General features: G+C 43.2%; 1 protein-coding gene across 10 annotated transcripts in view; it reads left to right on the top strand.

Annotated features, from left to right (window-relative positions):
* FGFR2 (fibroblast growth factor receptor 2) overlaps positions 1–25573 on the top strand; it is a 205246-nt gene that overhangs the window by 157767 nt on the left and 21906 nt on the right. For 3 of the 10 annotated variants that reach the window (XM_033941234.1, XM_033941231.1, XM_033941226.1), the window contains 4 exons: positions 405–549; positions 4967–5169; positions 20030–20181; positions 22322–22443. In XM_033941234.1, coding sequence (XP_033797125.1) covers positions 405–549; positions 4967–5169; positions 20030–20181; positions 22322–22443 — 622 coding nt within the window. The remainder of the gene's footprint in view (positions 1–404; positions 550–4966; positions 5170–20029; positions 20182–22321; positions 22444–25573) is intronic. The other 7 variants (XM_033941232.1, XM_033941230.1, XM_033941225.1 and 4 more) reach the window with 4 other exon arrangements.

Genomic DNA, 25573 nt, shown 5'->3' with positions numbered 1-25573 from the left:
TGACCTAGCTCTGGCTCTCGAGGACCGGAATTGCCTACCCCTGTCCTAAAGCAAAAACTTGATGCTGAGAAAAGCAGGGCAACACCAGAGGCTTTCCCCTTCTGTTCTCAACCCAGAAGGCTGACAGGATGCAGGGTCCAGTGGGAGTATTTTCCATGCCGTGTCCTTGCATGCTTCTCCAGGTGGTGTCAATAAGTCTGGTGGTGGGGTCATTGGTGCTGATTCCTGATCTGTGGATGGGGAAGAAAGGAGGTCCGCTCTCCTGCTCTACAGCCTCCACGCCTCTCGGCTGAGCCAGGGATGGGGCGTGAAGGTTCGGGAGTCCCTGGTCCACAAGACCTTCTCACTCTCTGGTGTTTGTTTTTTCTCTCTCTCCCCTCTTTCTGGCTTCCCTTCCTTTCTAGGCTGCTGGTGTTAACATGACAGACAAAGAGATAGAGGTGCTCTATGTGAGGAATGCCTCTCTGGAGGATGCAGGGCAGTACACTTGCTTGGCGGGTAATTCTATCGGGATTTCCTATCACTCTGCATGGCTGACGGTTCTGCCAGGTATATACTCCTCCCTCCTGCCCTCGTACCCTCCTTGACTGAGGGCTGTACATGCTGCTTCTGCCTCGCTGGCCTCCTGTCACCTTCCTGGGCTCAGAAAGGATTTTTTGTGATTAGGCTGAGAGAAATTCTTCTCCTCCTTCGGCTCGTTGCAGACTGAAAATCCCAGCGAGAGATCTGCTTTGCCATTCACAGTAGGGAACAGAACCCTTTTTTAAAAATGCAAATCCAACGTTGCTTCTTTATTTTCATTCTTGAAGGAGGCCCTACTACAGCCGGCTTCCTAATTGGGGTCCAGAGTCCTGGATAGGAAGGATGCCCGTTGAGCTCAGAAGCAGCATGTGTGCAAAAGCCGCCTTGATTTCTAGTCTGCTGCTGTGGCAAGGGGGCAAAGGATGCAGTTCCTCAGCTAAATCTCGCATTTAATCAAATTCTGTACTCAAACTACTGCTCTTCAGCGCCTCTGTCTGTTTTTCCTGCTGCTGGGTGAATGTGACTCTCCTGCCACTCGGTCGCTTCCACCTTTACACACCTGTCTTTAGTGCTTTCAAAAGCTTCTCTGTATGTGGATGCCAGTCTTGCTGCATTGCCGAGCTGTTGTGCCTGAATGTCCGTGGGTGGCATACACCCCAGTCGTGTCCAAAAGTCGGGCTGTGTGTGAGAAGAGAGCGGGCTTGTGAGTGCCAGATGTGACGTGCACGTGTTGTTGGGGCAGAGATTGTAGGAGGAAGGCCGCCAAGCAATTACATTTCTTTTTAAAACAAGCTACGAAGACCAAACCCATCCTTCCTCTTTGGGTGATAAGACCATTCAGATTGTAGGTCACGTTCATCTGACATTTCCAGGCATCTTTCTTCAGCCTTCCGGAATTTTCCTCACGCTTTATGGAAGACATAAGTCCTGCTCTTAATGTTTTAGGATCTTTGTTTCATAAACTCTTTTATTACTATTTCAGATGATCAAATCGGCTTTCTTCCAAGCTTCTGGAGCAGATACTTGTTCTGTCCACTCTGGATAGAGAATTTGGATTGTTTATAAAACCCCAATTCTTCTCCTGTCTCCCTCGTACCCAGTTCTAGCCCCAGTATGACTCGGCCAACATTCTTTGTAATCTGAATCTCTGTCATCCATTTAGCGAATCTAAAGCTGTGCCAGAATCCTTGGCTTGGTGGGCACCATCCTATCTCATAAGAAATGGACTTGGGAGAGAGGAAGGGAGGGAAAAAGATGCTGAGGTGGGGGAGGGAATGCATTTTTGGACACAGAAGAAATGGACTTGGGAGAGAGGAAGGGAGGGAAAGAGATGCTGAGGTGGGGGAGGGAATGAGTGTTTGGACACAGAAGGCATGGACTTTGGAGAGAGGAAGGGAGGGAAAGAGATGGTTGTGTACACGGGGAATAGAAGAAAGGAGAATTTTTGGTCATAGGGAGGGAGTGAGGTACAGATAGTGGCATACCAGGGTGGGGGGGGGCGGTCTGCCCCACCCCGGGTTTACGTCCCAAGGGGGTGCACAGCTGGCCACCCTCCAGTGTTGTCCCTAGGCCGGCAAACTGCGGCTCTTTAGCCACTTGAGTGCCACCGCCGCCATCGGGAACAGGCCGGCGCCAAGTTCTCCCTGCTTTTCCCTGTGGGGCCGGCCAACTCTCGCCACTCGCGTCAATTCTGACGTCGGAAAGGACGTTCTGGGCCAGCCAATCGCTGCCTGGCTGGTCTAGAACGTCCTCTCCGACGTTAGAATTGACGACGGGTGGCGAGAGTTGGTCGGCCCCGCGGGGAAGAGAAGCAGGGAGAACTTGGCGCCGGTCTGTTCCCGATGGCGGCGGTGGCACTCAAGTGAATTACTTTATATATAGTCAATATAGGCACAGAGTTAAATTTTTTAACATTTTCTAATGGTGGTGTGCCTCGTGATTTTTTTCATGAAACAAGTGTGCCTTTGCCCAAAAAAGGTTGAAAAACACTGGTCTAAAGATTAAACTGGATGGAGTGGGAGCAGAAACACTCCTGCTGGACATATGAAATGTGAGAAAAGGTGCTTCCTTTGAAGGTCATAGTTGGGGGCTGCAGGGTTGTCAGTGGTGTTGGACATCTGCACATCGCCGATGGAATGGCCAATGGGATCAAATACATCACAGTACTACAAAAGTGCATGATGCCATCAGCTCAGTAGCTATTTCCGGGCCAGTTCCTGTTCCAAGATGACATCACATCTTGCCATCGCTCCAAACCGGTAATCAACTAGAAGCGTCTTTGATTCTGAATCTGATTGAGAGCTTGTGGCACAAGGTGACATCTAACATCAAAATGTGAGTTCATTGAGTCACTCACCACCGCCTGGAACCACATTGTCACCCATGATTACCTCATCAAACTGGTTCACCCAATGCCGACACGGCGCAGACAAGTGATCGAGAATAGAGGGTGGCCCACCAAATACTGAGGCATCATTGACACACAAAATGGCCACCTACATGAAAATGAAGCATAGATGATGTTTGTATGTACTTTTTTAGACAGTGAAGTACATTACTCAATTTCCGTGGCCACTTTAACAAACAAACTCAGACATTTAAGGCAAAGCTAGAATAAAAAGTTGATTCTAATACCCAAATGTATCCCTTATAACTACAAAAAAAAAATAAAAGGTCAAAAAGTAGAAAGAATGCAAAATTCACAAGTGGTTCCAGACTTTTGCATACCACTAAAGAACAAATTCAAGCAATTAAGATGTCTCCATTTGGTCTTTTCTTAGTTGGATCTTTTGGGCTATTGCTCTGCACCTCCTCTCAGCTAGGCCTGCCTTGCAACCACATAGCTTAACACTTATGTCTGTTTTCAGGTCATCCTTTCACAACACTGATTTTAGCTGGCCTCCGTGTTGCCTTAGACCAGCAATTCAGCATCTTCAGTCTCTTGTTAGAGCTCAGTTCAATCAGCGATATACTCCCAGTCCTCTCCCAGTACAAAAGATCAGGTCTTTGCACGAGGATTAGCAGAAGCTGCCTTAGATTTCAGTTTAGCACTTCCCTCTTTTGAGATCCACTCTTTACCAGTACCTTAAAGGGTCCTCAGATAAAATGGGCCAGAATAGTTAAAGACTAAGTTAGCCCTTTCCACACCTTTGAGACCTCGGAGGTCCTCTCGAGGAGCATCACTACTTGTACCCTCATCAAAAGAGATGGCACGATATGTTACCTACCAGCGAGCCTTCACCATGCTCTGGAATTTATTCCCAGGGGGGCTACGTCTAACTCCAGAGTACCTCTACTTCAGGAAGCAGGTGAAAGCCTGGCAGTCCGCGCGTTCTGCGCCTGGACTCGCTGTAACTTAGATCAACTCCTGAAATCTTCTTTAACCGTATAAACAACTTGCCTTGAGTTTGCCGACCCATCCATTTGGCCCCTCGGCTATATGATAAGCATTAGCGTCATATCTGTGTTCTCCGAATGTTCCGATATGTGCTTATTAGGTGTTTCATAGGGCTATTATGCTGACATCGTATTACATCTTTCTTATTTGAATTTCTCCCAGGGGAGTTCAGAATGGTTTACATGAATTTATTCAATTACTCAAGCATTTTTCCTTGTCTGTCCCTAAATGACTTGCCCAGGGTCACAAGGAGCAGTGTGGGATTTGAACCCAGAACCCCAGGGTGCTGAGGCTGTAGCTTTATCCACTGCGCCACACTCTCCTATTAGGTTTCAATGTGCTGATTTCACATTTACTTTGTTGACTATTTGTTTCTATTTGGTCATTTTGCTTTTGTTAAGCGGTTAACAAAATTGTAAGTTTTCTGTTAAAACCGAACCACCTTGGGCGAATCATAAATCCCAATAAACGTGTTGATTTAAACCATGGGTCTGCTCCTGGCTCTGGAGTCACTTTTTCTCAAAGAGCTTCTTGCTTCAATGACTGGCTTTGTGGGCTCTTCTAGCCAGTCCTTTTCTGGATTTTCCCTCCTGAAGACTCATCCTTTAAGCTTTCCCCATCTTCTATCCTGACGCACTGCGGAGCAGGACGGGGATCCTCCCCCACCTCTTTTGAACTGCTGGGCTTGCGTTCTTCCCATCGTCAGATTGTCCTTTACCCAGTTCCTTGGTGTGGGGTGACTTAGGCTGCAAAGCTCTTGGCATACGTTAAGAGGAAGAAAAAGCTGCCAGTTGTGTAATGTGTTTAAAAGCCTTTTTCTAGTAAATAAGTTAGTTTTCAGATCACAAAAGGCTTGGCATGGAACCCGTGCGTGCCTGTGTGTGTGAGAGGCAGGTATGAGCGTACAATGAGTGTGCATGCATGTGTGCAAAGGCTTAACTCTCCAGGAGCTCTTTTCTCCTCAAATCTTTCTGTAAACGAAGGATTGTTTTGTCCTGATTTGCTAACTGAGTGGTCTGGTTTGTTCTTCATCTGAACATGTGGCAGATACTGGGAAAAAGGAAGAGAGCCACGTATCCCCAGACTACGTGGAGATCATCATTTACTGTGTGGGTTTCTTCATCATCGCCTGCATGGCGCTCATCGTCATCGTGTGTCGCGTCAAGCCCTCCACGAAGAAAGCGGACTTTGGCAGCCAGCCAGCGGTACACAAGCTGACCAAGCGGATCCCTCTGCGGAGACAGGTAACAGAAAGTAGATAAAGAGCCCCAGAACCTTTTTTTTTGCTAAAAGCCAGCCAGCGGTGGGGATAGTACTGGGGGTGTGGATTGGAAGGGGCATTTGAGAGCTAAAAACCGTCCAAGGCCATGGGGCTGAGGGTACAGAGGCTCATTGGTGAGGAGTGCAGGGAAGAATGGGACCCCTGAGTGACCCAAATGCCTCTTTTTTAGTTCCAAAATTTTGTTGAAATTTTATAAAATAAACATACATTCTGACAGTCTCTTGATTGGCTCGACCGCTGTCACATGTCAAACGCAAGGCCCGGGGGCCGAATCCAGCCCCCCTGGCCACTTCATGTGCCGCATCTGAGCGCCTGAACGCACTGCCCCACTCCCAGCTCCTCACCACGCTGCAGTCCCAGGGCCAGTGTGAAAGCTCGTTTGGAGCAGGGCACCGCGCTCCAGGTGTCTAAGGGTAAGGAAGGATCTAGACTTCGACTAAGACTTAATCAAGAACATTTGGCCCTCGACGTGATTGCCTTAGCCCGACATGTACCTGTTTATTGATCTGAGTTAGCAGCTCTTTTTCTTTTGCCAGCCTTCAACAGAGCAAATTGAACATAAGTCACTGGCTACTAACCGGAGCGCTAACCGGTTCTAAATGCTAAGGTCCCCGTTATATTCTAGGGGCGCCTTAGCAATTGATCGGCGCACCATTAACTCAAGGAAACACTTACAGTATGGAAGCCTGGGTTAAGTCACCGCAACGTCCTTTATCATTTGGGATTTTTGGACTCGTGAAATGGCTGTGTTGCATTTTGGGTTCTGTTTGAACTGTGTTTACAAAGATTTGGCTGCAGATTTTCCGTACATGCTGTTTAGAGGAGTATTTTTGGAGAGACCTGTCACAGATTAAGCCCCACATTGCACGACTCGAGTGTGAGGGTCTCTCTTTCCCCACTTTTGTTTTTGGAGGTTGCAGTGGGTTTAACACAGCCATCCACACTGTTTAAGGGTTATCTTGGGTTTTGCATTTATATACTGACCGTATGGTTCTTTTGACTTTTATTCCATGTTGCAATTCGCATCTGTCTCTTCTTGCTCTCAGTCTGTGAGTGTCACTTCACTGGAGAGTTTACTTTCCATAGCTCTACGTTTAACCAGCTCCAAGTTTGTGAATAGAAACATCTTGTCTCTCTCAACATTACTTCTACTATTTAGCATTTCTAAAGCACTGAAAGGCGTACGCAGTGCTGTCCATGTGCAGTCCATGCTCAGAAGAGCTTACAATCTAATTTAGACAGACAAACGGGACATATAGGTGTTGGGAGTTTCTCACAGAGAGAATGGTAAGGTGGACATGGACATTTTAAGATGGGTGGGAGTTAGCAGATTAAAGCAGTCTTGAAAAAGTGAGCTTTTAGTTTGGATTTGAACACTGCTAGAGATGGAGCTTCTGTTCCAGGCATAAGGATGGAGTCTGGAGGGGGATAGGTTAGGATAGAAGGGACGTGCCTGATGAACGGAGTTCGTGGGAGGGAGCATAGGAGGAGATATCGAAGGGTTGCTGAGTGAATGTACTTGGAGGTCATTACAAGGAGTTCGAACTAGAGGTCTGCACAGGAACGGGGATCGTGGGAATCCCACAGGTCCTGCGGGGGTCCCGCGGGAATCCCCCCTAACCCATGGGACTCCCAAAGGTACTCCCTCTGGCCCACGGGGACCCCCCTCTAGCCAACGGGACTCCCACGGGGATGGAAGGCTTTCGAAGCAGGGTTCGTTTATATAATACAGTGGTTCTTAACCTTGTTGGAGATACTGAACCCCACCAGTTTCATATGCGTGTTCACCGAACCCTTCTTTATTGGAAAAATAAAATATGATTTTTACAAATTCAAAACATAGGTATACAGTGAGGGAAAAAATAATATCAATTTTGAAAACAAAAAAGTTCTCCTATATTTCGAATAATAATAACAACATAATAATGAAATTTACTGCAAATCAGTGTGACTTCTGCTGTTGCCTCTCAGAGGGATTAAAATATTAAGATAGGTATCACACGACGTACCATCACAACAGTTACAATTCAACTACTGTGCGCATCAAATCCCCTGCAGCACAGATAGGCCAAGCGATGTTGCGTGATCACCTGTAGCCAATTATGGACAAGTGGGGCGTATCATCACGAATCATAAGCGCTTCAGTCACGTTCAATCATCTATCAGTTAAATCACAAATTTTGATCAGGAATTGATTGATGTATATAAGGCGTTAGTTACAGATTGATAGATCAAGAAACCGAGTACACGATCAGTCTTGATCAAAATCACTGAATAACTGATAGATGATTGAACGTGACCGAAGCGCTATATGAGTCGGAGGTGTGTTTTGACCTCCGCCGAACCCGCGAATCTGACTCACCGAATCCCTGGGGTTCGGTCGAACCCAGGTTAAGAACCACTGATATAATATAATGGACACGTCACTGACGTCAGCCTTAGTAAAAGAGGGGGTTTATAAGTTAATTACCTGAACAGAAAACAAAAAAAGGGTTCCACCAAAGAGATTCCACAAGGAAAACAGCAAAAGAAACTGTGGAATTGATGATCCTGTCAGAAGGAATTGCTGCTTTTTATGGGGACGGGCGGGGATGGAGGTAATTCCTGACGGGGACGGGTGGGATTTCTGTCCCTCGCAACTCTCTAGTTCGAACTGTATTTGGAAATGGATGGGGAGCCAATGAAATGACTTGAGGAGAAGGGTAATGTGAGTGGAATATAAGTCATGTGGCAGAACTTTGAACGGATTGAAGGGGAGCAAGCTGGTTGAGCGGAAGATCTCGGAGAAGCAGTAATCGAAGGAGAGGTGATGAGTGCGCTAGGAGAGGTTGGATTTTGGCAGTATTATAGAGGAAGAAGCGACCGGCTTTAGCAGTTTGTTGGGTCTGAGTGGAGAAGTAGAGAAAGAGGAGTACAAGATGACCCTGAGGCTACAGGGAGGATGAGAGTGGAAGGGAGATATTCAGCTCTAGGTGGCGCTATAAGTCTAGGCAGGCTGAGACATGGGCCTGGATTCATGTGGAGAGGTAGATCTGGGAGTCATAAATGGCATTCAGACTCCAGATTCCTTGGTGTCAAGCTTTATTATTCCATCAATACAGGTTAGGAATTGAACATCCTTAGGGGTTTGTACTGTGTGATGTCTGTGGTATTTAGCGCTGTGTCCGCCTTCTGTCGCTGGCTCTATGCATCAAGGCACTGCCTGGAATCTCCGCATTTTCATACTGGTTAACTGGGCCAAAATACGGAGACTTTGGGCACTGGTTTACTGACTAAGGGCTGCTGGTGGAACCGTGTGTCTGGATACACCAGTATCCCTTATCGGGCCAGTGGGGGATCCATTGTAGATAATGTCTGCTACTAATTTATTGGTTGGTTTCCTGATACTATATTAAGTGAATCTTCATTTAAATTAGACATCTTAACGTTTGGTTTATCCATCAAAATGCTCACTGTTAGATTATTAATTGCATGTTTATATATGTTATATAATTATTTATTTAAGAAATGTATCGGAAGTTCTAAGCATTTTACAATAACATAAAACATCAAAGAGAGTGCAAAGAAAATATTGCCAAATTCGGTTCCAGAAATCATAAACAATTACATTCATAAAATAAAGGCCGGAGGACCTACGCAAAAACGAATTGGCATAGAGCCGTAAAAATCTTTCTTCAGAATAACAAATAACTCAGCATGGGGGGGTTTGGTAAATGTCAGGGAAGACAAACTAAGCAAAGTTTGAACAGAGAAGCAGGAAAAAAGACCCCCGAGGCAGGCTAAGAGCCGAAACGCTGACAGTGTCGGGTCTTTTTTCTCTGGAATAAAGGAATTCATGTCCCGGATCTTTGAGTGATATAGTATTTATTAATTTAAAATATTTATAATCTGCTCACAATACACATACATAAGATGCAATGACATAATTATCTCCCAATAATTTAAAATAAAACCAGAAGAGTCGCATTTCACAAAGTAAGTATGACCTTCTTACATCAGTATAAAGAAATGTGTTTTTACTTCAACAAATCTCTGGTTTTAAGAAAGGCTTGGACAAGTTCCTGGAGGAAAAGTCCATAGTCTCTTATTGAGAAAGACATGGGGGAAGCCACTGCTTGCATGGAATATTGCTTCACCTTGGGTTTTGGCCAGGTCCTAGTGACCTGGATTGGCCACCGTGAGAACGGGCTACTGGGCTTGCTGGACCATTGGTCTGACCCAGTAAGGCTAGCCTTATGTTTTTACTTAATAATGCATTCCATTAATCAGGGCCCACAATACAAAAGCAAAACTTCACTGTCTCGCTTCCTCCCTTGTATGCGTATCCAATAGTAAACATTTTTTAGACCTCAATGATCTGGTCGGCCTATACAATGTCCATAAGGTAATTCCAGAATTCTAAATTGTATACGGAAGCGAACTGGCAGCCAGTGAAGCTTCTTCAGACTAGGAGGAATGTGTTGATAACTGGATGTAGCCTTCAAAACTCTAGCTTCTGAATTCTGAACAGCCTGTAATGCATTTATACGGACCGAAGGCATGTCCGAATAGATGCCATTACAATAATCAAGCTTCGACAAAACCTGTCTAAAATCCCAACTAGATAAAATATTCTTCAGCTGAGATAACTTTGGCATAGCAAAATCCGCAAGCAGCCCAACTCTCGCCACTTGTGATGTCAGAGATAATTTTGCATCAAGAATACCTTAATAGTCAGTGTAAATCCACTCAAGTTTCAAGTTTTTCTTAAAATTTGATATTCCGCTTATTAGTTTCCTAAGCATTACACATTTCAAGTCTAAAGACATAAAGACAAACTGGTACCGAAGGGAGAGAACAGAGAAGACATGAAAGGGAGGTAGCGACTGCATCTTATCCATATAAGCATTTAACTCATGGGCCAATTTCTCCCCCCATTCCTGGATCTTGGAAAAAACCTGAACGTCTATTCTAGAAGAGACGCCCATCTCGTCCAGCAGTTTTCCTAAAGGGCCTAAATATAAAGCTGATCCCTGTGGAATGCCTCATGAGAGCAAAACTTCAGATGACGCTTTACAATTGCTTCGAACACATATTAGTTAGGAAAGACTGAAACTATTCTCACACTGTTCCGGCAATTCCCAGCTTTTTAACAATTCAGGTCAAGGGAATCGATCGAACACAGCGGAAATGTGCAAAAGCAATGCCCTTGATCAATTCCCAGGCGTAATTCATCCATGCTTGCCAACGCTTCTTTCTAAAACCAAATAGTCATTCTCCTCTATACGCAGCTTTCTCCATTACTCTGGCCATAAAAGGCAAGACCGATATCGGAGCAGCTTCTAAATCAGCGTGAATTCGGTAGCATGTTCTACAGTTTGGATCCCGGTACCCAGAAAATAGGGAACATCAAGTAAATTTATAAGCCAAGCACAAAACCCTTGATGGTACATAAATCCTTAAAGCCGCTGCATTGCATAAGGAGCCTCGTTATTTACTGCGCAATGGATTAATGTTGAAATACTACATTGGACACATGGAGCCAATGCAGGGCTTTAAGAACTGGAGTTAGATGTTCGAATCGAGATGCGTTTGTAGCTTAATCTAACTATTGAGTTTTGAGCTACTTATAGAGTTTGGCATTGCAGTAAGTTCTTTTCCTGTCCCTCCCCCATTCCCACAAGCTCCGCCCTCATCTGCACAAGCCTCAAACTCTTTAAAATCATAAGTGTTCAAGTCTTGTGCGGTTAAGGCAGAGCTTACAGGAATGGGGCAGCGTCAGGGACGGCGACAAAACTCACGGGGATGAGGAAATTGACATGGACACAAATTTGTCCCTATCCTGGCAGTAACTCATTCTCTAACTGAGACCCTATCATATACATAGGTCATGTCAATAGTATGGCTATTAAAAAAAACCAACAACTCCAAAATCCCCCACCAATAAATAAATAATTCCATGGAATGAATCACTTAAATAATTAAAAGTCAGCAAACAATTATATAAACAATTTGTTTTATTATGAGCTGGTGAGGCATGGTGTTCCGTCGCTCATAGAATTCGCAGGCGTGTCGAAGCATTTTCCTCGCCAGCCCGCAGGAGAAACCTCTACCACTGTTTATTAAAAGCAGCCCTAAGTCAGTCGCTAACTATAACATCAGTGACAAAGTTCAGTGAGTACCACTGTGTTATACAGTAACCTCCACTCCGCCTTACATAAGGGAAAAAAGTTTGTGTTTCTTCATAATCGTGTGGTCTACCAAAGATTTCCTTTGAATTGTGTTCCTACGTTTTATTATTCTTGTGTTATGTTTCAATGCTTTTTATTGAGTCAAAATCCAAGCCAGTACAGCAGACACTGAAGATCAAACAGGACTCAAAATTTTCCATGTACAAATTACAAACGACCAGAAAAAGAGATACAAACATATCACAACAATCAATACTAATCCTAAAAATGAGGGCCAGTCAACAATTCAAAATTCGACTCCTTGCCAATGGAGTCATAGTATTCCAGAAAGGCTCCCAGGTCACCTGGAAATGCAAGGCCATGGGAGAGGAGAAGTCAGTAATGTCACGGCGTTCCCAAGTCAATAAGTAAATCGATTGTGTCCTCCACAGAGAGAAGGAAGGTGTGTCCACATCAAGCTACTTGATCAGGATCCATTTCAAGTTTCAAGTTTATTAGGTTGCTTGTTGAATCGCTTAATCAGATTTCTAAGCGATGTACAATAAAATATACACATAAGAAAACGAAAACATTACATACAATTTATCAATTATAACAAAAACAAAGGGAAAGAGGAAGAGAAATACATTTTTTATAGTAAAGAAAGAACATAAAGGGAAAACACATAAGGAAATTAAAAAATGAGTAAAAAAATAATTAACTAGAGTAAGACTGTATAATAAAATTTAATTAATTTGCAAATGCGTCTTTAAACAAGAAGGTTTTTAATTCGCTTTTAAATTTCCCAAACACTTTCTCCTCCCGTAAAAACATAGGAAGCGCATTCCAGATCTGGGGAGCTGTACATGAGAAGATAAATTGTCTTCTTGTGCCGATTACTTTTAACGTAGGAATTGATAAAAGATTCCGTTCACTAGATCTTAAAGTTCTTTTAACAGAATATGGAATAAGTAGTCTGAATAAAAATGCTGGAGTCTTATTTTCTAATGTTTTAAAGATAATAGTACATAATTTGTGTGTAATTCGGTGTATGACTGGAAGCCAATGAGCCTTTTTAAGGAGTGGTGTCACATGATCGAATTTTTTAGATTTTGTTATTAATTTAATAGAAGCATTTTGAATAATTTGTAAACGTTTAATTTCTTGTAACGTAATTCCTGTAAATAATGAATTGCAGTAATCGATTTTAGACATCACCAGAGAGTGAATAAGAATATTAAGTGCTCTAGGACAGAGGAATTTAGAAATAGATCGAATTTTCCGCAATCTATAGAAGGTGGTTTTAACAATACTACTAATGTGATCATGATAATTGAGTTTATTATCAAAAATTACTCCTAGAATTTTAGTATTTTTAACTAATTGAAGAGGAGTATTTTGAATCATAATAGGAGTAACTAAAGAAAAGTTTTCCTTCCAAGGAAACAACATGATGTTTGTTTTTTTAATATTGAGAGCCAACCTGTTTTTGTCCAGCCAATGATGAATTTGCTCCAGTTTCTCATTAATTGTCAGAATTTCCTTTATATTGTTATTATTTAGAGGGTACAATAATTGAATATCATCGGCATAGGCAAAAACATGAAATCCTATAGATTGACATAATGTCAACAGAGGTGCCAAAAATATATTAAAAAGTAAAGGTGAAAGAATTGATCCCTGAGGAACCCCATATGATATTTGTGAAATTGAAGAAGAAGAATCATTAAAGATTACTGTAGATGTGCGATTACTGAAGTAAGATGTAAACCATGCTAGAACATCATCTGTAACCCCAATAGATTGAAGTCTAGCAAGGAGTAATTCGTGATCAATCGTATCAAACGCTGCTGAGAGATCAAGAGATGTTAAAAGCACCGATTGATGATGATCCAAGAAATATTGAATTGAAGTTGTCATACCAATTAGTGAATGTTCTGTACTATGGTGTTGTCTAAAACCGGTTTGATTAGGATGTAACACATTTGTTTGCTCAACAAACTCTGAAATTTGCTTAAAGACGATTTTTTCTGTTAACTTTGCTAAAAATGGAATGTTGGATATTGGTCTAAAATTAGACAAATCATCATGATTGGCATTTTTATCTTTAAGAATAGGTCGAATAAAGGATTTTTTCCAATCTAGTGGAACTGTTTGTTGTTTTAAACTTTCTGTTACTAATACATGAATCCATGGTCCAAAGATGTCAAAGTATTTTTTAAGAAGAAATGGTGGTATTGAATCTGCTTTTGAACTTTTGATATTCAGAGTTTGAAGAGTAATTTCAATCTCCTTAAGGCTCGGTATTTTAAATTTTGAACATTTTGAAAATAATACATCTTGGTCAATCTGATCTAATTCCATTTGATCATTAGCATTATTAAAGGTTTTCCTTATGTTTGAAATTTTTCCATTAAAATAGTCAGAGAGTTCTTGGGCAGTGGGAGTTTTACTATTTAAATCAAATTGTTTTTTATTGTTAGGTGTGATATTATTGAGAATCGAATATAAAATAGAAGGGTTTTTAGCTTTAAATATTTTCTCAGAATAATATTTCATTTTTGTTTGATTTATTTTCGCTTTATAGAATTCTGAATGTTCTTTGAAGGATGTAAAATTAGTTTGAGTTTTATTATTCCTCCATCTTCGTTCAAGGGTTCTCAATTGTCTTTTGAGAAGTAAAAGTTCTGCAGAGAACCATGGGTTACAAATTTTACGGGCAGAGATGGTTTTAGTTTGAATCGGACTCAGGGTATCTAATGTGGTTTGAATAGCCATATTCCATTTATTGTTTAGATCATCTATTGCGCTAAGGGAGAATTCGGAGAGGTCAAAATCCCATGCGGCTTGTAGAGATTTGGATGAGAGATCCTTGAAATCTCTATAACTAATTGTTTGGCGTTTAATTTTATGGTCAATGCTATGGATATTATATGTTAGAGAGATCAGATAGTGATCTGACCATGGGACTGGAAGGCAATGATTAAATGTAAAATTATTCTTTTCTGAGAGAGGAACTAATACCGAGTCTATAGAATGACCTGCTTGGTGAGTTGCCTGGTTTATTAATGAACATAAATCTAATTGATTGATATAAGAAAGGATGGTTTTGGTGAAGTTATTCTGATGGTCCTCGAAATGAATATTGAAATCACCCAAAATTAGTGGATTTAAAGATGAACTACCAAATTCAAAAAGTAAAGATTGTAGAAGAACAATATTTTCTGAATTAACTGGAGGAGGTAGATAAATTAGTAAGACGTCTATTTTGGGTTTTGAATGTATGGTAAGATGGAGATATTCAATTGAAGCATACCCTGTAGAGTTATCAACCTTTGTCACTAATGAGTCCCTGAATATTACTGCCAATCCTCCTCCTCTTTTGACAGAACGATGATTAAATACAAAAGAAAAATAATTAGGACAAGCATATGAGAGATATGCTTCTTCACCCATCAAGGTACACCATTTGAGGAAAGCACTCGAACCCCTCTGCCTGGGATGATGAGAATGCCGAGTGGTCATCCTCCAAATAGTTCCAATGAAAGAAAAAAAATACCATCCCAAAAATCGGAAATAGTTGGGCAAGCCCAAAACATATGTCCCACGTGTGCATCCAATGGACCACACTTAGGACAAGCTGATGTAGGGCGAAACCTGGAAAAATAAAGACGAAAAACCAATTTATATAATGCAATTCCCAGAAATACACATATTTTCACAAAGAAGTAAGTAAACCCTTTATAGCTTGCAAGACATTATCATCTAGCAAACCCACCAAGAGATTTGTAATTTTGTATGGTCAAACATAGGGGTTTCATCCTTCAAATGTCTATGATGAAATTTGAGGGGTACATTCATCTGGGAGCCCAAAGTATAGGCTGAGGACAAAAGTTCTTGACAATTAGACCGCCCCAAAGAAGCTAGAATATAGTGCAACCCCTAAACCGAGAGCTCTCCATCCCAGGGAGAAATTGCCCATTAAAACAGATAGGCAAGCAGGGAGACACACGAGCACCGACACCATGGAACCCGCAAACCCAGCACCAAGTCCGGCGCAAAGGTTCGCAGTGAGCCCTAACTGCCAGAGCAGTGGGATGAGCTGAAGGTATAGAATGCAAATATGCACTGAAATGTTCTCTGTGAAAACAAGCAATCTCCAAGTGTATATTCGTGAAGTCTTCAGTGCCCCTCAAATAATCATTAATATGCCTCATAGCACAACCAATGCTTAAATGGCGAAGGTTCAGGAGACCCAAACCACCTTTATACTGGGGTCGTGCCGCCATACAATAAGAAATACATGCAACCCTCCCCTTCCATAAAAATGTTTAGAGCAATCTAATATATTTGATTTCATCCGTGTGACTTTATAATCAAAGCTTTAAAAAGGAACTTAAATGACATGCCTGAAATGGTTCTTTTTAACGTTGTTGGAGTTAAGATAAATCCCCCAATACTTAGCTTCATTTAAAATTGGGCTAGGCAAGTCATTAATACTAAGATAATGGAAAGATAGATAAACCGGATCTAGATTAAAGACAAAATTACAGTCTTAGCTGCATTAAGAGAGAGAAGATTAAATCCCGTCCAAGGTTTGATGGAGTTGAATGCAAAGTTTCACAAATTCCAAAGGATCAGTCTGAATCCATCACAAAACCAATTAGTGAACTCCTCTCCTAAGTAGTAGAGACTGAGAAAGTGCTAAAAAAAACCAACCCAAAAGCCCCAAAACAACCCATACAGATCTTGTAATAGAGAATGACACAGGGACAAATTTTCCCCCGTCCCTGTGGGAACTCATTTTCCCATCCAGCAGTTCTTTTCCTGCCCCTGCCCCTATTCTGCCAGCTCCGTCCTCATCTGCACAAGCCTCAAACACTGTAAAATCATACGTGTTTGAGGCTTGTTGCTACTCCTTGGGTTTTGGCCAGGTACTAGTGACCTGGATTGGTCCTCCCCAGTAAGGCTATTCCTAGATTCTTACAGGAATGGGACAAAACTTGCAGGGACATTCTCTACCTTGTGATAAATGCTAAGCCACCCATAGGAATAGAGGGGGTGGCTCAGCAGCGCACCCTTGTGGAAGGACCCAGATGGCATTAATCATTTGACAACCCTGATTCATGGTGGTTGAATCTATACATTTAAGGAATAACCAATAATGAAAGTGGTTCCACTCCTAAATTTGTTCTCTTCTTTTCAGTCCAACTTCAGCTGAAAATTCCTCTTAATTTATGAGTTTGGGGTAGATTTTCAGCCAGCAGTAGTCGGTGGCTTTATTCTCAGATGTTCGGTATATCCGGGTATTTGCAGTTAAGTGTGTTATTCAGTACTGAATTGCATACAATGAACTGCATGAAGAGAGCCCTGTGTCTTCTGTGGACCTATTTGGGTGGGTCAGCACGTAATTGCATACATGCTGACTCTGGTTCTGGACCACCCACAGAAAGGCAGTTTCAGCTTAGGTGCTAACTGGAAAATTGCCACTGAATACCCAGGGTTAGTCCTGGACAAGCATTTTAAATTGTTTTACATAAGAACATAAGAGCTTCCATACTGGGACAGAGCGAAGGTCCATCAAGCCCAGTATCCTGTTTCCAACAGTGGCCAACCCAGGTCCCAAATACCTAGCTAGATCCCAAGTAGTAAAACAGATTTTAGGCTGCTTATCCTAGGAATAAGCAGTGGATTTCCCCAAGCCTTCTCAGTAATGGTCTATGGATTTCTCTTTTAGGATATTATCCAAACCTTTTTTAAACACTGCCGGGCTAAATCCCAGTAGGCCGATGGATTACTTCCCTGGGGTTCAATCACTTATACTTAATTGGAAGAAATCAAGCTGAGACTGATGGGAAATTGATAACGCCAACCAATGTTCCAACTAAGCCACGAAAGCAGACGTGCAAGTCATGAGGTTTTATGAGCAACAGTTGGTTTGGGCCGGGTTGGTTTGGTGGGCGTAGGGTACAAAAACAAGCAATTTTTGAAAATTATGCCAAATTATATATTAAAAAATTGAGAAGTTAAATTATTTTGTTTGAGCTGGAAAGAAAATATAAGCTTACACATGTACATATTAAAAAGAAATGTAAATAGGAATGTAGTGGTGTGAAAGTTTTAACCCCCCCTCCCCATTCTGATTTCCCCTATTATTGCAATATCTTGTCTGTCTCCTCTTCCATCCAGAGGATGTGGTAAGAGCAGATAGCGTAGTTGGTTTTAAGAAAGGTTTGGACAAGTTCCTGGAGGAAAAGTCCATAGTCTATTATTGAGAAAGACATGGAGGAAGCAAGCCACTGCTTGCCCTGGATCGGTAGCATGGAATGTTGTTACTCTTTGGGTTTTGGCCAGATACTAGTGACCTGGATTGGCCACCGTGAGAAAGGGCTATTGGTCTGACCTAGTAAGGCTATTCTTCTGTTCTTATCCAGTGTTGGCCACTTCATCCAGCATCTCTCCTTTCACTTCCTCCTTCCATCATCTCCCACCTCTGTCTTTTCCCCAAATCACCTCCCCTCTTCCATACAGTATCTGCCCCCTCTCTCCCTTTCCATCAGCATCTTCTAGTGTCTCCCTCCTCTCTCGCTTCATCCAGTGTCTTCCTCTCTCTCATCTCTTCCCCCTTTCATCACATCTCCCTACTGTCCCCTCTCCACCTGACACCTGCTGCTATTTGCGTCCCACACCAAGAATGGGCTACTGGGCTCGATGGACCATTGGGCTATTTGTTTCTTTATTTCTCACCCGCCCTTATCCAGGGCGAGTTATATATTAACATACAAAATAAAAGATTTACATTTATCATACAAAACACTTCATAGACACACAATAACAAATTAAATACTTACATATATCATACATGTTGCATCAACAACAAATTTCATATAAGGCCCAAACTGGCCAATTCCATAAGTCATACAAGATGCCTCAGTAACAGACATCAATAAACCAGACCAGACCATTGAACACCTCGGCACTCAAGAGTCATCACTCCACCCTCTATTTCATTGGACAGAACCGATGTCTTTTCAGCAGTTCTGAACATTTTGCTGCTGGCGAATGTATCCTGGAAGTTATTCCACTCCCAGGAGCCGATGCAGTGACACTGTTTCTTATAAGAACATAAGAAATGCCTCTGCTGGGTCAGACCAGTGGTCCGTCCGCTCACGCGGCGGCCCTCGGGTCAAAGACCAGTGCTCTAAATGAGTCCAGCCTCACCTGTGTACGTTCCAGTTTAGCAGGAACTTGTCCAGCTTAGTCTTGAAACCCTGGAGGGTGTTTTCCCCTATAACAGACTCCGGAAGAGCGTTCCAGCTTTCCACCACTCTCTGGGTGAAGAAGAACTTCCTTACGTTTGTACGGAATCTATCCCCTTTCAACTTTAGAGAGTGCCCTCTCGTTCTCCCTACCTTGGAGAGGGTGAACAGTCTGTCTTTCTCTACTAAATCTATTCCCTTCAGTATTTTGAACGTTTCGAAGAGGAAGAGGAAAGCCTTAACTCCCATACAGATAGGTCACAATGCTCAATTGAGCGGAGCCATCGAGCCAACTCACATGGCAAGATGCTCCGGAACAAACGTTTAGGGGCCAACTTCTGTAAACACATAAAGACATTCACCAGTAGCTTGTATTGGATCTTATCCTTTCCTTTCAGCCAATACAACCTTATAAAATATTCTGTTACATGCTCACGTCTGTCCAACTTAAAGAGAGAGCGCACCACTGAATTTTGGGCCACCTTAAGTGTCCCCAAGACTGATTCTGCTACTCCCAAGAACACCAGACTGCAATATTCTTATGTTCTCTCCTACGGGGCCGCAATGGCAGCTTCAGTCTTCGGTTCTGGGGCAGAGCCAGCAGCTGATCATATGGAAGCTGCAAGTGTGGCCAGCGAGAGAGCAAGGCAGCCAGTTTTGTCGCTGCTGCTTGTGTAAAGAAGCCGCCATGATGGCGGTGGGAAAGTGCTGCTGTTACCGTGAGCATCTTCAAAAGAGGTGCATGGCCGTGCAGCTTAGAGGGAACATTGCTGGAAACCATTGTAGGCCTGAGAAATGTTGTACTAATTAATTTTACTATTTTTTTCTTTCTTAGATTCTTGATATGCCTTTCGGTGATTTACACATTACAATCAGGAACTCCCTCTAGCCCTAGAGGACTTGCAATATGTTTCTCCAAGTGCATATTTGCGATTGCTTTTTAACTGGGTCCCCAATGTGATGTATCTAGGGTGATTTAGAATCCTTTGTAAGCAATCGTCTTCCAAAGAATGTGGCTATGGCGCTCCCGGCAACGGTGATGGCCAAATTTCAGGCCTTATTCTTTTTGGCCTTGTTTCTGAAGACGTATGTGGTCCTCCCTAAAGCAGACATGAAGCTGCCAGAGCCACAGGGCCTGGTTACAGGAGTTGATGTCTGATATACGTGGCAGCGCCTGGGGAAGGGGGGGGCAGACAATAAGTGGCAGAGCAACTAGCTGGGGATGCCTAAGGGGGACTCTGTAATGTACGGCTGCCTAAAGTTTACCCTAGGGGGGCGGATCTTTTCTGGAGTTACTTTTGCAGTTGTGAGCTTTTCCCATGAGCTGACAGTGAGCTGGCTGGGGTGACCCTCTCGCCTGTTCTTAACCATAGACCAAGATCACATCTCTTGTTCTCGTCATCTTTCCTCCCTACAACAGGTGTCTGCAGACTCGAGCTCCTCCATGAACTCCAACACCCCCTTGGTGCGGATCACCACCCGCCTCTCCTCTGCTACCGATACACCCATGCTGTCTGGAGTTTCCGAGTATGAGCTGCCTGAGGACCCCGTCTGGGAATTTTCACGAGAAAAGTTAGTATTCTGAGACCTGCATCTGTGCAGTAACATTTTAAATATTCACATATATTTTTCAGTACATGAAAGCTACCATTTTTCAAGAGATGCTACTGAAATTCTTGTAGCTATCATGAATATACAATTCTCAGGCAGTTGCATGGTATCCTAAAGCAGCAGCGCCTCCCCCTGGCCATAGAGCCCAGAGAATGTAAGGAGCATCCATTATCTTCTCTTCTTTCCAACTTCACTATATGTGAAGCAGTGCGTAGTTCCTGTTTGGGATTTGATGAGAGGAACCAAAAGGTCCTTGCCCTAGAGGTGGAGGGATTATATTCACAAGTGTCATTCAGGTATACAGAATATGATGTTCACGTATCCCCATGAAGTATCCCTGTATGTCATTAACAAATACCTCTCCCAGCCATCGGGGGCAGCATAGCATGGTTCAGCATACCAGTGTGCTTTCTGTCCTGGCCTCGCCATTCGCCAACATGCAATGAGTCTGTTCTCCATACTGTCCTCCTGTCCCCCTAACACTAGAAGGGCGTTCCTGTAGTGCAAGTGGACTCTTGCCAGGGTGCTCACAGTCCAGTTGAGAATACTCTCCATATCTTTTAAGTTCCAGCCACAAAGATGCACAGCCATGTGGCAATTATTTTTAAACAATTAAATGATGACTAAATTCTTATTTAATTTAAACTTTGCCATCGTGGCGTGCAGGTGATCTTGTGTTTCTCTTTTTTAGTGGGTTGTGGGCCACTATTGACCAGCAAGGGTGGCATGAAAGCACACGGAAAGGGAGGGCAGAGGAAACGCCACATGGCTCTTCAGAAGACATTGTTTAAATGGTTAACCATTGAAATTTCACTAGTTTGAACCGTGTTTTCATCTGTAACTGTGACCAGGATCTACCGGTGTGTAATTACTACCAAAGTGCACCGGCTTTGCCTCTTTCAGAGCTGGTGGTTGGTGGATTGCAGACACGGGCTGGCATCAGCTCATGTTCTGTCATGGAAATTACTTTTGCTTTGAGGGTGGGGGAACGATAACTACCAGTACTGTTCCAGTCAACAATGGCACTTCTGTCACTGCTTGCCTTGGGGGGGGGGGGGGTAGTATATGGAAGAGTTAATTTGGAAAGTGTGAGAAGAATAAAGATGTGGAGCAGTGGGGGAAGGGAAAGGTGAGGCTCATTATGGCATACAATTAGTTTCCAGAGCTGCGGGGGGTGGGGTTGCAGATCTGTCGATGAAAATGCATCTTATAGGATATTTCCTTTCTAGCAGTCCAGCTTCCTGACAGCCCAGGCCGAGTTGAGATGGCTCTGCTTCCATCCCCCACCTCTCTTGCGTCATAAACAAGGACTTCCATAATCTGGTCTCTCTTTTTATCTCGCTGTGGAAACTTAATAGTTTTGTTGTGCACTCTATAAAAGATGCATCTAGATTGGCGCTCATAGCCAATCTTGGGCGCCTAACTTAAATTTTTTATTTGGCTTAATTGGCGCTGATAATTGAAAGTGCCATAACAACCAATTAAAACCAATTTTTAAAAATGTATTTGCCAGTAGACGTCTAACTCAGTCGGAGCCTACCACTTTGAGGTTGGCGTCTACACCAATGGTTTCCAACCCTGTCCTAGAGGACCCCCCAAGCCAATCGGGTTTTCAGGATCGCCCTAATGAATATGCATGGAGCAGATTTGCATGCCTGTCACTTCCATTTATACAAATCTCTCTCATGCATATTCATTAGGGCTAGCCTGAAAACCCGATTGGCCTGGTCTACACTGAGGCCTTCTACTGGCATGTAGGCGTGCTTAGAGGTGGATTCACGGTGGAATCTGTGCATGGATTCACATAGGTGCGCTCATTTGGGCCCCAAAAACCTCTGGCCTAAATAGCAGTGCGCCTAGGCATTCAACCCTTATCGGCACCTATGAGTGGCGCCAGGTCTTATTCTATAAGTTGCGCCTAGCAGTTGATTGACAGCTGTGCCGAAGTACACCTAGGACTTAGACACCGTTTCTAGAAATAGGGGCTGTGTGCCAGGTAGGATTAGGTTAGGGCCTTTTCTGGGCTTAAGATACCGGCTAAGCATTTGAAGATTCTTCTACTCCCCCTCCATCTCCTCCTAATGTGTCCTCTGTCCTACAGGTTGACGCTGGGGAAGCCCCTGGGTGAAGGTTGCTTTGGACAGGTCGTCATGGCTGAGGCGGTGGGAATAGACAAGGAGCGACCCAAGGAGGCTCTTACCGTGGCAGTGAAGATGCTGAAAGGTGAGCAGCCTCGGGGCACTTTTTAATATCCCTGTTCTATCACTAGAGAAGGGCAGAGGTCACATAGTTGACCTCTGGGTTCAGCACTTTTAGGATAAATCAACTGTTTTGGGCAGACTGAGGCAAGTGGAGAACAAGCCAGAGCCAGCTCAAGCACCGCTAGTATTTCTTTAATTAACAAAACAGAAATGTAATCGTATTATTCTCTGTTGAGGAGCGGAATGGTTAGAATCTTCTCGGATTTCTTTTCCCCTCTCAGTTTTGATGGCTTCATCTTAATCAGCAGAGAAGGAATCGCCCTCCTGAAGACTCACAAACTCCCCTGCTTTCATTGCTAAACTTATTCCTTACTTCATAAGAACATAAGAAACGCCTTCACCGGATCAGACCGAAGTCCGGCGATCCGCGCAGGCGGTGGCCCATTTAAGTACGCCTTTTGGGAGACCCGGATTTCCCGTATCCCTCAATATGGTTTTCAAGAAGATGTGCATCCAACTTGCGCTTGAAACCCGGAACAGTAGTCTCCGCCACAGCCTCCTCCGGGAGAGCATTCCAAGCGCCAACCCCTCGCTGTGAGAAACAGAACTTCCTGACGTTTGTCCTGAACCTGCTGCCACTCAGCTTCAGGCTGTGACCCCGTGTCTGTGTGACTTCCGAATGCTAAGAACCTTCTAGCAATCCTCCCTAATGGCAGAATCTTCTACCCGCTAATCAGTCTTCGCCATTCTGGCCCTGACCTTATGGAATGTGATGCCCCATGAACTCAGACAAGAATCATCTGTACTGGTATTTAACTCTAAGCTAAAACCATTCTTATTTCAAGATGCTTTTATTGCTCACACGGCAGCCCTTAGGTCAAAGACCAGTGCCCTAACTGAGACTAGCCTTACCTGCGAACGTTCTGGTTTAGCAGGAACTTGTCTAACTTTGTCTTGAATCCCTGGAGGGTGTTTTCCCCTATAACAGCCTCCGGAAGAGCGTTCCAGTTTTCTACCACTCTCTGGGTGAAGAAGAACTTTACGTTTGTATGGAATCTATCCCCTTTCAACCCTCTCGTTCTCTCTACCTTTATCTACTAAGACTTCTCTTGTACTTATCCTTACCCGTATCCTTTTCTTTTTTAATTCTGCTGTAACTTTCCCTCCCTCCTGGACTCATGTCATTCAAGTCTGTCTTTCAACCCCCCTCAATGTTTTAGATTAAATCTTTTACTGTATTAACTATTTGTAAACCGTCTATATACTTGGGATAGACGGTATAACAAGAAGTGAATAGTGCTACTGTAGGCAGGTGTTTCCTTGGGCCTCTTAGAGGCTGACTGAATTTCAGTTATTTTTCTGGTTATGGCACCAAAACCAGCCCCCACTTCTTTTTCTGCCTGGTTTTGGTTTCAGTTGAAAATGCCCATGTGATTTTGGTGGAATCCCAAAATTTGTGTCTCCATAGGCCAACCAAGGCCTAGCTTTCGATCCCTGGTAATCCAGGAGTGCAGTTGGGGAAGGAGCAGGATCAGTTTACTCCTGCTTAGTTCGGTTTTGCTCTTAAAATGGTTGGGGCATCATTGCTCCTGCCCCGAATACCCCACAAGCCCACTGCGATAGCAGTTGTGATCTTGAACATTAGTTTCTATTGTCAATAGAGCGCTCCAAAGAAATGCTTTTGATGCAACATTTTAGCAGGAATTTATCTGTAAATCTGGGATAAGCCCGTTGGAATGATCCTCTCTGTGGAGTTTGAGTGTAGCACACAAGTCAGCCTTTGTAAAAGCACTGTGGCTTTGAATTTCAGTTTTTCTTAGCTGTCGAGATAATTTTAAAAACTTATTTCCCCCCCCCCCGAATTCTGTTCAGTCCCTCCTATCTGTACCCTTCTCCTCCACTGCCAACTCCAGACTCCATCCCTTCTGTCTTGCTGCACAGGCTGCCTGGAACAGACTGCCTGAGTCGTTACGTCATTCTCCATCTCTACCAGTATTCAAATCCAAGTAAAAGCCCATTTCTTCAAGGTTGCTTTCAACTCCTAAACTCACACTTGCCATAAGATATCTAGGTCCATTGTATCATTCTCTCTGCAAGAAACTTCTAATCTCTTTATGTCCTGTCTTTCCAAATTAGATTGTAAGCTCTTTGGAACAGGGACCATCTATTACATGTTAAACGTGCATTACTGCGCTTTGATCAGCTGGGCCATGCTACACAAATGTGTACCCCATCAGGCCTAGCACTTCTGGTAGTCAGTCTAAGATCTACACCCTCAGACAAAGATGTGCCGTGCTGTGACTTGGGATGTTTGCTGGCCAATGTTGCATTGAGACAGGTTTTCTTTAGCTCATTCCGTTTTGGATTTGCCAATCTTCAAGACCGGTTTCTGGAGTAGAACCCCGTCCTTTCCCCAGGTTCTAGGTTAATGATTCCAGGATGTCTTTCACATTCATTCTGTGTGCACGCTTGGGGGGAAAAGAAGAACGATCATATTAATTCTTATTATCGTTTGTTGCACTGGTTGCCAATAGAAGCACAAGTATTATTCAAGCTTTCTTGTATCTGTTTCAAGCTGATCTTGGGACTATCTCCAACCTATCTCCTTTCACACTTTGTGTTGTATAGTCCAATGAGGAAAACTAGAAACCTACACTTATTTGCTCATCTGAAATCTAGTGGTTGTAGATACAAGATTTTTCTGGATAAGACTCTTGCGTTTCAAGCAGGTAAACAGCAGTCTTGGCTGGACCAATGTATCTGTCAAGCCATGTCGTCCTACTGGACTTAAGTAATTAAGATGGAATTTTTTGATAGATTCATTTCCTAATGTGAATTCTTATCATTAATGAATTGTATTTTCAAGTTCCAGTAATTTTATTGATTTTATAAACAATAGAAGTAAAAGTTTGTATTGCACTTTTCAGAAATATTTTGTACTTTCTAAACTTTCTGTATTTTGCTGTTCTTTGATAGCAATACAATGAGTTGACCCAAGCATCTTTCTCTGGACCTTTCCTGTAGGTAGAACTTCAGCATACATAGAAACCTGATGGCAGATAACGGCCAAATGGCCCATCCAGTCTGCCCATCCGCAGTAACCATTCTCTCTTTCTCTCTCCGAGAGATCCCACATGCCTATCCCAGGCCCT

This window comes from Geotrypetes seraphini, chromosome 4 (genome assembly GCF_902459505.1).
Source record: "Geotrypetes seraphini chromosome 4, aGeoSer1.1, whole genome shotgun sequence".
In the NCBI taxonomy this organism is placed as follows: Eukaryota; Metazoa; Chordata; class Amphibia; order Gymnophiona; family Dermophiidae; genus Geotrypetes; species Geotrypetes seraphini.
The sequence above is the reverse complement of the archived record's forward strand: the minus strand, read 5'-3'. Positions and strand labels throughout refer to the sequence as shown.